This window comes from Musca domestica, unplaced genomic scaffold (assembly GCF_030504385.1).
Source record: "Musca domestica strain aabys unplaced genomic scaffold, Musca_domestica.polishedcontigs.V.1.1 7, whole genome shotgun sequence".
Classification (NCBI taxonomy): Eukaryota; Metazoa; Arthropoda; class Insecta; order Diptera; family Muscidae; genus Musca; species Musca domestica.
Window position 1 is genome coordinate 5,648,297 of NW_026712383.1, and position 15,032 is coordinate 5,663,328.

Genomic DNA, 15,032 nt, shown 5'->3' on the forward strand with positions numbered 1-15,032 from the left:
TTTTGAGTAAGGAAGCCTTCCCTAGAGAGCGCCACCAAACTAACCCACCATAAGTCAAAATCGGATGGACAATTGATTCATATAACCATTTGATGGTAAACAACTTCAGCCCCAGCTCCATGGAGTTTTTTGCGGGAATAGAATTGCGGATTAAGCTCCTTTATGCGCGCTCCTCGATATTCCTCTTCTAGTTTAGACGCTGATCGAAGATGGTACGGAGATACTTGGATTCAGAAGGAAGATTTAACGTAACTCCATCCAGCAAGGGTGTTAAAAACACTGGAAAGTTTCACTTCCTTGTAAAGAGAAGGAGCTCAGTATTAGATGGGTTGATGCCAAACCTAATGTATGAGGAGTAGTGGTATACCAAGGCCAATTACAGAATTATGAATCAAGTGCACGTCCTTGACCCATTATTTCCGTTTAGTCTACTTAATCTCATCATTGTACTTATTGAAAGCCGACTTATACGCCTACCAGTCCGTACTAAGTTTGGTCTTGCTTTGGTCCTGTTATACAAGGTCTACTGACTTTCCTTAGACCCGCTAGGTACTTAGACCACCAAACGGGTTGCAACTTCTTACCAGAGAATGTAAGCGGACATGATTTTCCATAGCATTCAAGTAAGACTTCTGTTATGAAATTGATATAGTCGTTTACACTCGAGACTGCGTCCGTGGTTCGAAGGATAACTTATTTACCCAGTCTCTAAGGCAAATAAATTGGTCCACTAACTCTAATGGTCAGCCGTTTCCAGATTATTAGATAGGCTTACTGGTATTCGTCTCGATACGAAACCTAAATAAGTTTTCGTAGCCTAGGGACGGGAATGCCGAATGTTTGCAGGATTAAGACCTGCATATGTACTCTACTGGGTCCTTCACTTGTCCGGTGTTGAATATCCCCAACCTAGGTTTGGTCGCCATTTAATGATGGGATCAAACCACGTTTTTTGTGGTGGATTAACGGGACAATGTTTACCAAATTTGAGTATCCCAACAACACAGCCAGTGAACATGACCACCATATGCCAGTGAGGAGTCGTTGCTTTATTGTTATTGGAGAATAACGGGGTATATCCCTCTCGGGCTCTAGCTCTCTGTAATAGTGCCTCAGGTCACAGAACATAACTCGTTTACTACGAATAAGGACTTTCGGAACTACATGGAATTGTACACCAGAATAATGAGTCGTGATGAAACAGTGAGGTATCTTCTCAATAGGTTACTATTTTTTTCGGATCTGAAAATATGAAGGTTGTCTCGTAGTACTTCTCTCAACCATCGATATATTGAACCTCCTTCAGATTCCACGATTTTAACTCTGTTAGTCCTTAAAAAAATATTCTTTAGAAAATCCACGTTAGTCCTTAAAAAATATTTTTTAGAAAATCCACGTTAGTCCTTAAAAAAATATTCTTTAGAAAATCCACGTTAGTCCTTAAAAAATATTTTTTAGAAAATCCACGTTAGTCCTTAAAAAAATATTCTTTAGAAAATCCACGTTAGTCCTTAAAAAATATTTTTTAGAAAATCCACGTTAGTCCTTAAAAAAATATTTTTTAGAAAATCCACGTTAGTCCTTAAAAAATATTTTTTAGAAAATCCACGTTAGTCCTTAAAAAAATATTCTTTAGAAAATCCACTTTAGTCCTTAAAAAATATTTTTTAGAAAATCCACGTTAGTCCTTAAAAAAATATTCTTTAGAAAATCCACGTTAGTCCTTAAAAAAATAATCTTTAGAAAATCCACGATTGTAACTCTCTTAGCCCTTAAAAAAATATTCTTTAGAAAATCCACTTTAGTCCTTAAAAAATATTTTTTAGAAAATCCACGTTAGTCCTTAAAAAAATATTCTTTAGAAAATCCACGTTAGTCCTTAAAAAAATAATCTTTAGAAAATCCACGATTGTAACTCTCTTAGTCCTTAAAAAAATATTCTTTAGAAAATCCACGTTAGTCCTTAAAAAATATTCTTTAGAAAATCCACGTTAGTCCTTAAAAAATATTCTTTAGAAAATCCACGTTAGTCCTTAAAAAATATTCTTTAGAAAATCCACGTTAGTCCTTAAAAAAATATTCTTTAGAAAATCCACGTTAGTCCTTAAAAAAAATATTCTTTAGAAAATCCACGTTAGTCCTTAAAAATATTCTTTAGAAAATCCACGTTAGTCCTTAAAAAAATATTCTTTAGAAAATCCACGTTAGTCCTTAAAAAAATATTCTTTGGAAAATCCACGTTAGTCCTTAAAAAATATTCTTTAGAAAATCCACGTTAGTCCTTAAAAAAATATTCTTTAGAAAATCCACGTTAGTCCTTAAAAAATATTCTTTAGAAAATCCACGTTAGTCCTTAAAAATATTCTTTAGAAAATCCACGTTTATAACTCTATTAGTCCTTCAAAAAAATATTCTTTAGAAAATCCAAGTTTGTAACTCTGTTAGTCCTTAAAAAATATTCTTCAGAAAATCCACGTTTGTAACTCTGTTAGAACTTGAAAGATTATTCTTTTGAAAATGCACGTTTGTAACTCTGTTAGTCTTTAAAAAAATATTCTTTAGAAAATCCACGTTTGTAACTCTGTTAGTCTTTAAAAAAATATTCTTTAGAAAATCCACTTTTATAACTCTATTAGTCCTAGAAAAAAATATATAATAAATCCAAGTTTATAAGACTGTTAGTCCTTGAAAATTTTTCTTTAGAAAATCCAGGTGTATAACTCTGTTAGTCCTTGAAATAATATTCTTTAGAAAATCCACGTTTATAAGTTTGTTAGTCCTTAAAAAAATTCTTTAGAAAATCCACGTTAGCCCTTAAAAATTTTCTTTAGAAAATCCACGTTAGCCCTTAAAAAAATTTCTTTAGAAAATCCACGTTCGTTCTTAAAAAATATTTATTCTTCAGAAAATCCACGTTAGTCCTTAAAAAATATTCTTTAGAAAATCCTCGTTAGTCCTTAAAAAAATATTCTTTAGAAAATCCACGTTAGTCCTTAAAAAAATATTCTTTAGAAAGTCCACGTTAGTCCTTAAAAAATATTCTTTAGAAAATCCATGTTAGTCCTTAAAAATATTCTTTAGAAAATCCACGTTTATAACTCTATTAGTCCTTCAAAAAAATATTCTTTAGAAAATCCAAGTTTATAACTCTGTTAGTCCTTGAAAAAAATATTCTTTAGAAAATCCACGTTTATAACTCTGTTAGTCCTTGAAAAAATATTCTTTAGAAAATCCACGTTTATACCTCTATTAGTCCTTGGAAAAATATTATTTAGAAAATCAACGTTTTTATCTCTGTTAGTCCTTGAAAAATATTCTTTAGAAAATCAACATTTGTAACTTTGTTAGTCCTTGAAAAATATTCTTTAGAAAATCCACGTTTGTAACTTTGTTAGTCTTTAAAAAAATATTCTTTAGAAAATCCACGTTTATAACTCTGTCAGTCCTTAAAAAAATATTCTTTAGAAAATCCACGTTTGTAACTTTGTTAGTCTTTAAAAAAATATTCTTTAGAAAATCCACGTTTATAACTCTGTGAGTCCTTGAAAAAAATATTCTTTAGAAAATCCACGTTTATAACTCTGTGAGTCCTTGAAAAAAATATTCTTTAGAAAATCCACGTTTATAACTCTGTTACTCCTTGAAAAAAATATTTTTTAGAAAATCGACGTTTATAACTCTGTTAGTCCTTGAAAAAAATATTCTTTAGAAAATCCACGTTTATAACTCTGTTAGTCCTAGAAAAAATAATCTTTAAAAGTCCGCGTTTATAGCTCTGTTAGTCCTAAAAAAATTCTTTAAAAAATCCCCGTTTATAAGTCCGTTAGTCCTTGAAAAAATATTTTTTAGAAAATCCACGTTTATAAGTCCGTTAGTCCTTGAAAAAATATTTTTTAGAAAATCCACGTTTATAAGTCTGTTAGTCCTTGAAAGAATATTCTTTAGAAAATCCACGTTTGTAACTTTGTTAGTCCTTGAAAAAATATTTTTTAGAAAATCCACGTTTATAAGTCTGTTAGTCCTTGAAAGAATATTCTTTAGAAAATCCACGTTTGTAACTTTGTTAGTCCTACATAAAAAAATATTCTTTAGAAAATCCATGTTTATAACTCTGTTAGTCCTTGAAAAAAATATTCTTTAGAAAATCCCCGTTTATAACTCTGTTAGTCCTTGAAAAAAATATTCTTTAGAAAATCCACGTTTATAACTCTGTGAGTCCTTGAAAAAAATATTCTTTAGAAAATCCACGTTTATAACTCTGTTAGTCCTTGAAAAAAATATTTTTTAGAAAATCGACGTTTATAACTATGTTAGTCCTTGAAAAAAATATTCTTTAGAAAATCCACGTTTATAACTCTGTTAGTCCTAGAAAAAATAATCTTTAAAAGTCCGCGTTTATAGCTCTGTTAGTCCTAAAAAAATTCTTTAAAAAATCCCCGTTTATAAGTCCGTTAGTCCTTGAAAAAATATTTTTTAGAAAATCCACGTTTATAAGTCTGTTAGTCCTTGAAAGAATATTCTTTAGAAAATCCACGTTTGTAACTTTATTAGTCCTACATAAAAAAATATTCTTTAGAAAATCCACGTTTATAACTCTGTTAGTCCTAGAAAAAATAATCTTTAAAAGTCCGCGTTTATAGCTCTGTTAGTCCTAAAAAAATTCTTTAAAAAAATCCCGTTTATAAGTCTGTTAGTCCTTGAAAAAAATTCTTTAGAAAATCCACGTTTATAAATCTGTTGGTCCTTCAAAAAATATTCCTTTAAAAATCAACGGAAAAAAATATTATTTAGATAATCCACGTCTATAACTTTGATAGTCCTTGAAAAAAATATTCTTTAGAAAATTCACGTTCATAACTATGTTAGTCCTTATCAAATTTTCCTAAATACTGGATATTTTTTCCATTTCCGATTTTACTTGTTGGCCACATTGAAACAAGTTTTCTGTCATTTGTTGATAACAATTTTCAATTGTACTATCCTTGTAATTGTCGGTTGCAACAACGACAACAAACAAGGACATCCTTCCACTGGTCTACGACCTTGTCATTTATGAATAATTTATAACTCTGTTAAATGACTCGACTGCAGCAGGATGCATGCATACACATACCGAGAGCTTTATTGCAAGTTGCCGAGTCAGCAGACAAAATTCCTTGTGATCCTTAACATGCTTTACGTGTTGGCTGGCAGGCTGGATGCCTGGTGGTGGGAGGATGTTTTTAAAAATTCTCCAACATTTTGTCAATTAAAAGGAAACTTTGTAGGGAATGAATTAAAACAAAAGCAATTGCCAAGTTTGTCTTATTTAACTCTTCAAGTGGTTGATGCAAAAGTTCCAACTTCATTTCTTTAAGCCAAGGCGAGTTGCTTTGACAAATTTGCTGTTTATTATAGCTCCTTTGCAAATGCAAAGGACCTTTTAAAAGCAAAGTTCTTTTTTTTTCTTAAAAAAGTCTTCAGATCCAACCCTCACTGCAGTTGTGTCAACCAAAAATCTGCAGACAAACAAAAGCACTTTCATTCTCTTCCTATTCTTCTGCTTCGGGAAATCGCCACTTTATATTCAAATTCCGACACATTTGTGCAAAGTAAACACATTTTATGGCCAAACTGAAGTACACTTCACATGTTTATTGGTATCCTTGATGGCACCACACACACACACAAACACCCACGCCATTGTCACCAAGGGTGGCAGTTTGATCTCCCAGTTGCAAGTTGCGATACAACATGTCTGGGTGTCGTTTTCATTGTAAAGCGAATTTTGCTTGAAATTGAAAGTCGGTTATAATATTACAAATATTGAATCGAAAATGAACAATCCTTGAAACATGGAATCCTCACAAAATAAAAAAAAATATGTTTTAATGCAAAGGAATAAACAGAATCCAGAAAAGAGCATTTTTGCAAAATGTGGAAGATTATTGAAACCAAAAATGTTCCACATTTATAAATCCTAGTGTCATTGCAAAAAACGTAGGCGAAGTTTATGTTACTTGTCCCGCAATTCTATGGTTACAATAATTCAAATTAAGAGGAGACAGTGAAGTGTCACGAAAATGGTGGCAATGGCCCGACAAATAGTGCTGTCGTTCTATCCTATGAGCTAAGGAATATTGTTCCTAATACTTCCACTCAATTCTACTAGGGTAGCGCGCCGTTTCCTCTTCCAAAAGACACTTAACTCAGCAATCATAAATAAATGACTGTCCGGATGTGTTAATTTTCATCAGTTCAATAAATTTTCACATACCTTAAATCTAACAATATTTCCTTATTTTTACTTATAAATCTAATTACTACTAACCTGTTATCGATGGATACAGCTCTGTCTAGGAAACTTAGCGCTTGGCATAAGAAATTTATCCATTCGGCTGAAGTCGATAGAATCATACACTATCCTACTAAAATATAATCTATTAAAAATTCAGTTAAATATTAAAAATACCGAATATCGGAATGTACCGATATATGGGGGGTTATACGACATTGTGGACCTATATAGACAAATCTATATCTGGTAATTTCAGACAATTCCGTCGAAAAATGTGAAAAATCGTCAAAATACCCAATATCGGGGGTTACCGTTATATTGGGGATATACGATATCGTGGATCTATATAGACAATTTTTTTCAGGGGTAAAGTACTCACAATTAACTCCTTGTGTGGAATTTCAGACACCGTTATGTGGGGGATATACGATATTGTAGACCGATTTAGCCCATCTTCGAACTTGACCTGCCTGCAGACAAAAAGAAGATCTGTGCAAAATTTTAGCTTCATTTGTTTTGTCTCTAGAGGGTTTACAGCAGACGGACAGATGAATGGGAGGACAGGACTAAATCGTCTTAGAATTTTACGCTGATCAAGAATATATATGCTTTGTTGAGTCTAAAATTATCATTTCGATGAGTTACAAAAGGAATGGCCAACTTAATATACCCTCCATATTAGCTATATGGGGGCTATACCAAAACGTGGACCGACATGTCCCATTTTCAATACCAAAAGTCCTGCAGACATAATATGCATTTGAGTAAAATTTTATCAACCTACTTCAAATCGTTCTGAAGCTAGAGTGATTTCCACAGGCAAATAGACATCACTAAATCGACATTGAATTTTATGCTTTTTATATATACTTTTTGTGTCTAAAATGTATATTTTGAGGTGTTACAAACGGATAACAAACTTTATATACCCTCCATACAATGGTAGAAGGTATAACAAAGGAAAATAGAATAAGAAAAAGAATATGCAAAACATGCCCTCGATCGTTCTGAAAACTGAGGGCCGAAATTGCATTTAACAAGTTAAAAAGCAGTAAGTCCGAACTTTGAATACCCTCCACCATTTGGAACGAATTTGAAAATGAAATCCTTAAAAAAATTATGTTAAAATTTTGAAAATACCGAATATAGCCGTTATGTTGGTGTCTATACGAAGTGGACCCACACAGGCATTATTTGTCATAAGTCATTACCAAATTCAAATTCGGAACTTGAAATAAACCGTGAATAATGTAGCTAAAATCATTAAAATATCGTATATAGGGTGGTATCGTTATATCGGAGCTGTGCGAAGACCTGAACCAGCATAGACAATTTTCTGTCACAGGCTGTAGTACCTATTAAGAACTTCAAATACGACATTTCAAACAATTACGGTGAGTATTGTACCTAAACTCATCAAAATACCGAATATCGGGTGGTACTGGTATATGGGGCCTATACGAAGACGTGGACCTGCGTAGACAATTTTCTGTCACAAACTGTAGTTTCCATTACAAAATCTAAATGCGAAATCTATTCTGGTGAATAATGACGCTAAAATCACCAAAATGCCGAATTTAGGAAGGTAGCTGTAGGGGAGGGGAGGTGGGGTCTATACGAAGACGTGGACCTGCACAGACAATTTTCTGTCTTAGGCTCTAGTATCCATTTCGAACTTTAAATACCAAATTTGAAACAATTCCGGTGAATAATGTCTCTAAAATCATGAAAATACCGAATATCGGGAAGTACCGTTATATGGGGGCTATATGAAAACGTGGACCTACATTGCCCATTTACGAATTTAAGCTGCCTTCTGAAAAAATAAACATGTGTGCAAAATTTTAGCCTTCTATCTCAATTCGTTCGAAAGATATCGTAATTACAACAGACAGACAGACGGCCTTACAATTTTACGCTGATCAAGAATATATATTCTTTGTTGGGTCTGACATGAGTATTTCGTGGAGTTACAAACGAAATGATATAGTTAATATACCCTCCATAGTATGGTGGAGGGTATAAAAACCTCCGCGATTGTCATTAAACGTCGCTGTAGATGAAGGAGCTTCTAATTGTACATACAAAGTGGCAACACTTCGTTGTCATACCTCTATATATCTCGTATCGTGAGACTCACTCAATGTACGATTTGTGCTCCTACTTATGGTGGTGCACAAGTTTGATCAAACCGCGAACCTGATTTAGGGAGTAATTTAAGGACTTCTTTAGAAAACTTTTAAGATAAAAAGAAAATAACAACCTGCACCATGGACAAATATTTTGTCCATGTCTGAAAGCAAATAGGACCAAGGATATAATTCCATGAAAAGAATAATTGTTTCTTCAGTAGATTGTTTATAAGAGTCAGTGTTAATAGCGCATCCACAGACAATGGTTGAAAGGATAATACTGAAAATTGTTATTAATTTTCCATCAACGTGGGTTAAATAAGATGCTAAGCCAGGTTGGCTAAAAATGTCTATTATCACGCATTATTGGATACTGACGTTGGCATATCAACAACAATGTGAATTTCTTTCTTCAAAAATTAGTCGATCTGAGTTCTTAGGAGGAACCAAGAACAGACTTTTTCAATTTGTATTTTCTCATCGAATTTCGTATTTCAACTAATACTTTTTCAAAAAATTCACTTGGTACACTGAATGCAGACAAGCAAAACTTATATCCGCGTAGTCGCACTGGGCTTCTAGATCAAGACTCGTTCTGCCAAGGACAGCTAACTTCATTTGCAGCAAACTGTATTTACCTTTCCAGCATTCGAATCTCGTGAAATCCCCTAATCTCTCGGAATGCGAATATAGCATAAAGTTTACTAAAAACTAAAAAAATGTCTTTCTTAGGCATAGGTAGTCTTTGAAGACATTCCCAATTAAACCTTAAAACCTTAAATTATTCTTAAATATTATAAATCCACATTTTATTTCTCTTTCAGATCCATACCAGTTACAAAGATGCATTTCCAGAGTCAATTGTTGTATAAACTTACCTTTGGCACATTTTTGATGCTATGGGCCCACAGTACATCGGCCGCCGACATGCTAAGGGATGGTGGAGGTAAGCCATAAGAATTTTTTCTTTTGAATAAATTTCATAACATTTTCCATTTCCCCTCCAGATTCCCTTAATTCGTTGTATGACAACTTGTTGCAACGTGAATACATTGGACCCATTGCCTTTCCCAATCACCAGGTCGAACGCAAGGCTCAACGATCACCTTCGCTAAGGTTGAGGTTTGGCAGACGTAGCGATCCGGAAATGATGACTCAACTCCCTGAAAAACGTTGGTTTGGTGATGTCAATCAGAAACCCATACGTTCACCCTCGTTACGCTTGCGTTTTGGGCGACGCAGTGATCCCACCATGCCATTGCACAGCCCTTTTGATTTGTTGATGAATGCCCGACAAAATGCCGATGCCAGTAATTCGGCCAGCAACACTGATGATTATAATGATATCTTTGATAATTACTATGAACGTGTTGTACGAAAACCCCAGCGATTGAGGTTTGGCCGTAGTCTCCCTTACCAAAGCGATTTGTCGGCCTCGGCTGCTGCTTCGGATAATTATGAATCACAAAATGTTGACGACTCAACTGTATCGAATAACGGCGATGATGATTTCTACAATACTTTGTTGCACTCGCAAAAGTTGAGGAATTTATTGTTGACTTTAAGGCAATTCCAGGAGGCTAATTCACCCAACAACAATGACGAATCGTCATCGATGGAAAACGATATGGACGAATTTGAACGTGCCATCCGTAAGCCAGCCCCATTGCGTTTACGTTGGGGTCGCAGTACCGGTGGCCGTAGCTCACAGATGATGAATGAGGACAAAACTAAGGTGGAATTGGATGAAAAGGTGAGTGGTGATAATAATTTGAACACACACACAAAGCGGATTTGCCAGATTTATCTCTAATATAATAGGATTTGATAGGTGAATTTTTGTTTCGGAAACAAAAATGGTGACAGTTTTACTTACACGACCTGTTTAATGGGCTTTTTCAAATATTTTCAACTCTGTTTTTAAAAACCTTATGTCCGATTCCAATGAAATTCGGAATGAGTGAAGGAATTTGGTACAAAAACGAATTTGCAAAATTATATTAAAATCGATTCAGATTTGGATATAGCTCCCATATATATTATCGGCTGATTTCACCTATTTGATGCACCAAACATTGTATGTATGTTCGAGTCCAATGAAATTCGGACTTAGAGACGAAATTTGGTACAAAATTAAATTTACCAAATTATACTGAAATCCGTTGATGTTTGGGTATATCTCCCATACATATTTTGGGCCGATTTCACGCACCAAACACGTTATGTATTTCCAATTTTAATTAAATTTGGAATGTGTAACGAAATTCGGAATAAAAATAATTTTTAAAATTATATTGAAATCAGTACAGATTTGGATATAGCTCCCATATATATTTTTCGGCCATTCTCACATATTTGATGCAACAGATCTTATGTTTGTTCGATTCGAATAAAATTTCCAATTAGTGACGGAATTTGGTAAAAAAAACATACATTTGAGAAATGTTAGCTTCCATATATATTTTTGGCCGATTTTGTATATTTGATGCACCAAACACGATATGTATCTCCAATTTTAATGAAATTTAGAATGTATTAATGAAATTTGGTACCAAAATAAACTTTAAAATTATATTGAAATCAGAACAGATTTGGATATAGCTCGCATATATATTTTCCACCGATTTCTATGAAATTTGGAATTTGTGGCGGAATTTGAACTAAAAATAAATTTTGTCAAATTATATTGAAATCGGTCTTGATTTTATCATGGTCAGCAGAACTTGGTGTGTTCACGCGTTGACAGACTGACCGATTTCTTTGTTTACGCTCCTAAATTATTTCAATATTATTTTTGAATCATTACAGATTTGGATATAGCTCCCATATACATTTTCCACCGAGTTCAATGAAATTTGGAATGTGTGGTGGAATTTGGACTAAAATTAATATTAAAATTATATTGAAATCGGTCTTGATTTTCTCATGGTCAGCTGAACCTCGTATGTTCACGCGTTGGCAGACCGACCGATTTCTTTGCTCCTGAAGGAAAAACAAACAAAAAAGCAGCTAAGTTCGGCCGAGCCAAACTTTTAATACCCTTCATTCCTTTTAAGGAACTTGAAATTTTTCAAAAAAAAAAATCCGTAGAAAAAATGAGCCCTTTATATGGGGGCTATACGAAGACGTGGCCCTTCATTCCGAACTTCAAATACGAATTTTGAAACAATGCACGTAAATAAGACGTGGACCTGCATAGGCAATTTTCCATCATAGGTTGTAGCACTCATTACGAGCTGCAAATACGAAATTTAAAACAATTCCTGTTAAATATGTACCTAAAATCATCTATATACCGAATATAGGGAGGTACCGTTATAGGGAGGGCTATAGGAAAACGTGAACCTGCATACAAATGTTTGTCATAGGCTGTAGTACCCACTGCGAACTTCAAATACGAATTTTTAAATAATTCTGGTCGCTAAAATCATGCAAATACAGAATATCAGAAGGTACTGTTTTGTGGAGGCTATACGAAGACGTCAACATGCATACGAATTTTTTGGCCATAGGTTGTAGTACGCATTAAGATCTTCCAAAACGAAGTTTGAAACTATTCCGGTGAATATTGTTCCTGAAATCTTCAAAATAATACAAAAAATGTTGCCATAGGCTGTAGTACCCATTGCGAACTTCAAATACGAAGTTTGAAATAATTCCGGTAAATAATGTCGCTAAAATCATGAAAATACCAAATATCAGGAGGTACTGATATATGGGGGCTATACGAAAACTTAGGCCGACATGGCCCATTTACGAACTTAACCTGCCTATATATACATATACTTTGTAGGGTCTATTCTGAATATTTCGAGGAGTTACAAACAGAATGACAAAGCTAATATATCCTCCATAGAATGGTGTAGAGTATAAAAATATATATAGCGGAGCCGAGCTCCACCAAATGGAGACGTACGTCCCGAAATTCACTTCATTAGCCATTATTTGCACAATAAACCTGAAATCGGATTAAAAATATATATGAGAGTTATATACAAATCTGAGCTGATCTCAATAAAATTCGGCAAAGGTATTTCTGAGCTGTATCTGATATCTGATACCAAATATTATTCTTGTGGAGTGCATATTACAATTGTGAGCGACTTAAAGACCAAATCGAATGAAACATATATGTATATGGGGGCTATAGCTATACCTGAACCAATGAAAAGGTATTTCTGAGCAGAAGTATATTTGATGTACATGCTTCTGGGCTGAATTCGGTCGGATGTGCCAAAATTCAGGTCAATTGGAGTGATATTGGCCATTTGGTGCACAATTAACCCCAAATCGGTTAAAGATATATATGGGAGCTATATCCAAATTTTAACCGATCATGACAAAATTCCAGAGGTATTTCTGAGATGTATATGATATCTGATACCAAAAATTATTTTCGTGAAGTGCCTATTACGCATGTGAGGTACATAAAAACCAAATCGGATAATTGATTGATGTACTTGCTTCTGAACTGAATTCGTTTGGATGCGCCAAAATTCAGGTTGTTTGAATTGATATTGGCCATTTGATGCACAATTAACACGAAATCGGTTGAAAATATAAATGGGGGCTATATCCAAATCTCATCCTATCTCGATAAAATTTGACAGAGATATTTTTGGGCTGTATCTGATATCTGGTACCAAATATCATTCTTGTGAAGTGCATATTACGAATTTGAGGGACTTAAACACCAAATCGGATGAAACATATGTATGGGAGCTATAGATATATTAGAACCGATTTTCACCAATTTTGCTATACTTGCTTCTTGATCTCGATAAAATTTGGCAGAGATATTTTTGGGCTGCATCTGATATCTGGTACCAAATAAAATTCTTGTGGAGGGACTTAAACTCCAAATCAGATGAAACATATATAGAGAAGCTATAGCTATATCTGAACCGATTTTCACAAAATTTGATGTACTTGCTTCTAGACTGAAGTCAGTCGGATGTGCAAAAATTCAGACCATTTGGACTGATATTGGCCATTTGGTGCACAAGTAACCCGAACTCGGTTGAAGATATATATGGGAGCTATATATAAATTTGAACCGATTCTCACCGACATCAAAAGGGGTCCGTCCTTGGGCCAAAAAAATATTATTTGGAAAATTTCACCTCAATCGGATAATAAGTGCGACCTGCATTTTGTTCACAAAAATACATGGACAAACGGACGGAAGGACAGACCGACTGGACATGCCTAAATCGACTCAGAAAGTGATTCTATGAAGATCCTCGGTCTATCTGGCTTCCTTTTTCATGTTATAAACAAATGCACAAAGACATAATACCCTTGCCACTATATGCTGTAGGGTATCAAAAGGCCTAAAAAGAACGAATCTAAAATTTTAAGGTGGACTTTTCGCTGACAAAGTAACGAGCACTGTTAATCTTTTAATAAATCGCTTAGAAAAATTATTTATTATTTATTCAAAATTAATTAATTATTATTAAAAATATTATTTTATATAATGTTTTGTATTTCCTTGCAGAAAAAGCTATCACCCATTTCCAACAACGTTGAGAAGACCGATAACCAACAGCAACAACAACAAAACAAAGACTAAATTCATGCAGCTATACAAGAACACCTCACAACTGAAACACTGAATTTCAAGGATAATGAATGGATTTGAAAGTAAAACTGAATGACTTCAATTATTAAATGGAAATTTATTATTAAATGTATAATAATAATAAAAACAAAAACTAAAGAAAACACAAGCTCTCTTTTTTGAAAAAATATTCATATTCAAAAAAATAGAAAAATTGAAAAAAAACATAACATCTAAAATATTAACAAAAAAAATATTGCGAAAAAAACAAAATAAATACAAAATATCTACTATATACAACTCAAATTGAATACTAAACGATGAACAACAACAAATGTCCATAAACTTTAACACATAAACAACAACAAAAAACACAAATGGAAAAATAACGAAGGCAGCAAAGATGAAAACATACATTTTTTGGAAAGTTCTGATTTTTTGATATTCAGACACGAATTCGTTTTTTGTTCTTTTGAATATTTTTCTTTTTTTTTAATTATTTCTCAAAACTATTGTAAATAGCAAAATCCCACAAAAACACAACAAAGAAAATCTCTCTTATTTTAGCATTTAAGTCAAGAAACAAGTATTATTTTTGAAAACTTTTAGAGTTAATGGAATTAAAAAAAATACAGAAACATGTTGGCCCCCCTTATTAGGAAAAGTAAAGTCGTTCTACAACCTAACCTAAAAATAATTATGATATATTTAACTGTTTACGCAACTTCTAATCGGAAAAAAAACATATTTTTAATTTACACCATCATTTAAAAGAAGCAAAATAAATAAATAAAATTTAAAAATAAATATATATAAAAAAAACATATATATTTATATACAAATATATTTGTAATGTTCTATATTTCAACGTATTTTTCCTTCTCCATAATAAAAAAAAAACTAAATCTTTGTCTGTTATTGAAATTTTTATTCAGTATTGAAAGAATTTGATTAGCACATGGTGTGGCAAGTTTCCAAAATTACCAAAAAAATTTTTCGATATTTTTATTGAAATTTCATCACTTTTACCAAAAATTTAAATCAACAATTTATGTTTCAG

The 15,032-nt window shown here is 33.1% G+C and overlaps 1 protein-coding gene across 2 annotated transcripts in view; it reads left to right on the forward strand.

Moving 5' to 3' along the window:
- LOC101890039 (short neuropeptide F) overlaps positions 1-14,745 on the forward strand; it is a 280,844-nt gene extending 266,099 nt beyond the window's left edge. For both annotated transcript variants that reach the window (XM_059129914.1, XM_059129915.1), the window contains exons 4-6: positions 9,234-9,355; positions 9,417-10,162; positions 13,910-14,745. In XM_059129914.1, coding sequence (XP_058985897.1) covers positions 9,253-9,355; positions 9,417-10,162; positions 13,910-13,984 — 924 coding nt within the window. In that variant the 5' untranslated portion in view covers positions 9,234-9,252 and the 3' untranslated portion in view covers positions 13,985-14,745. The remainder of the gene's footprint in view (positions 1-9,233; positions 9,356-9,416; positions 10,163-13,909) is intronic.
- The last annotated feature ends 287 nt before the right edge of the window (positions 14,746-15,032 follow it).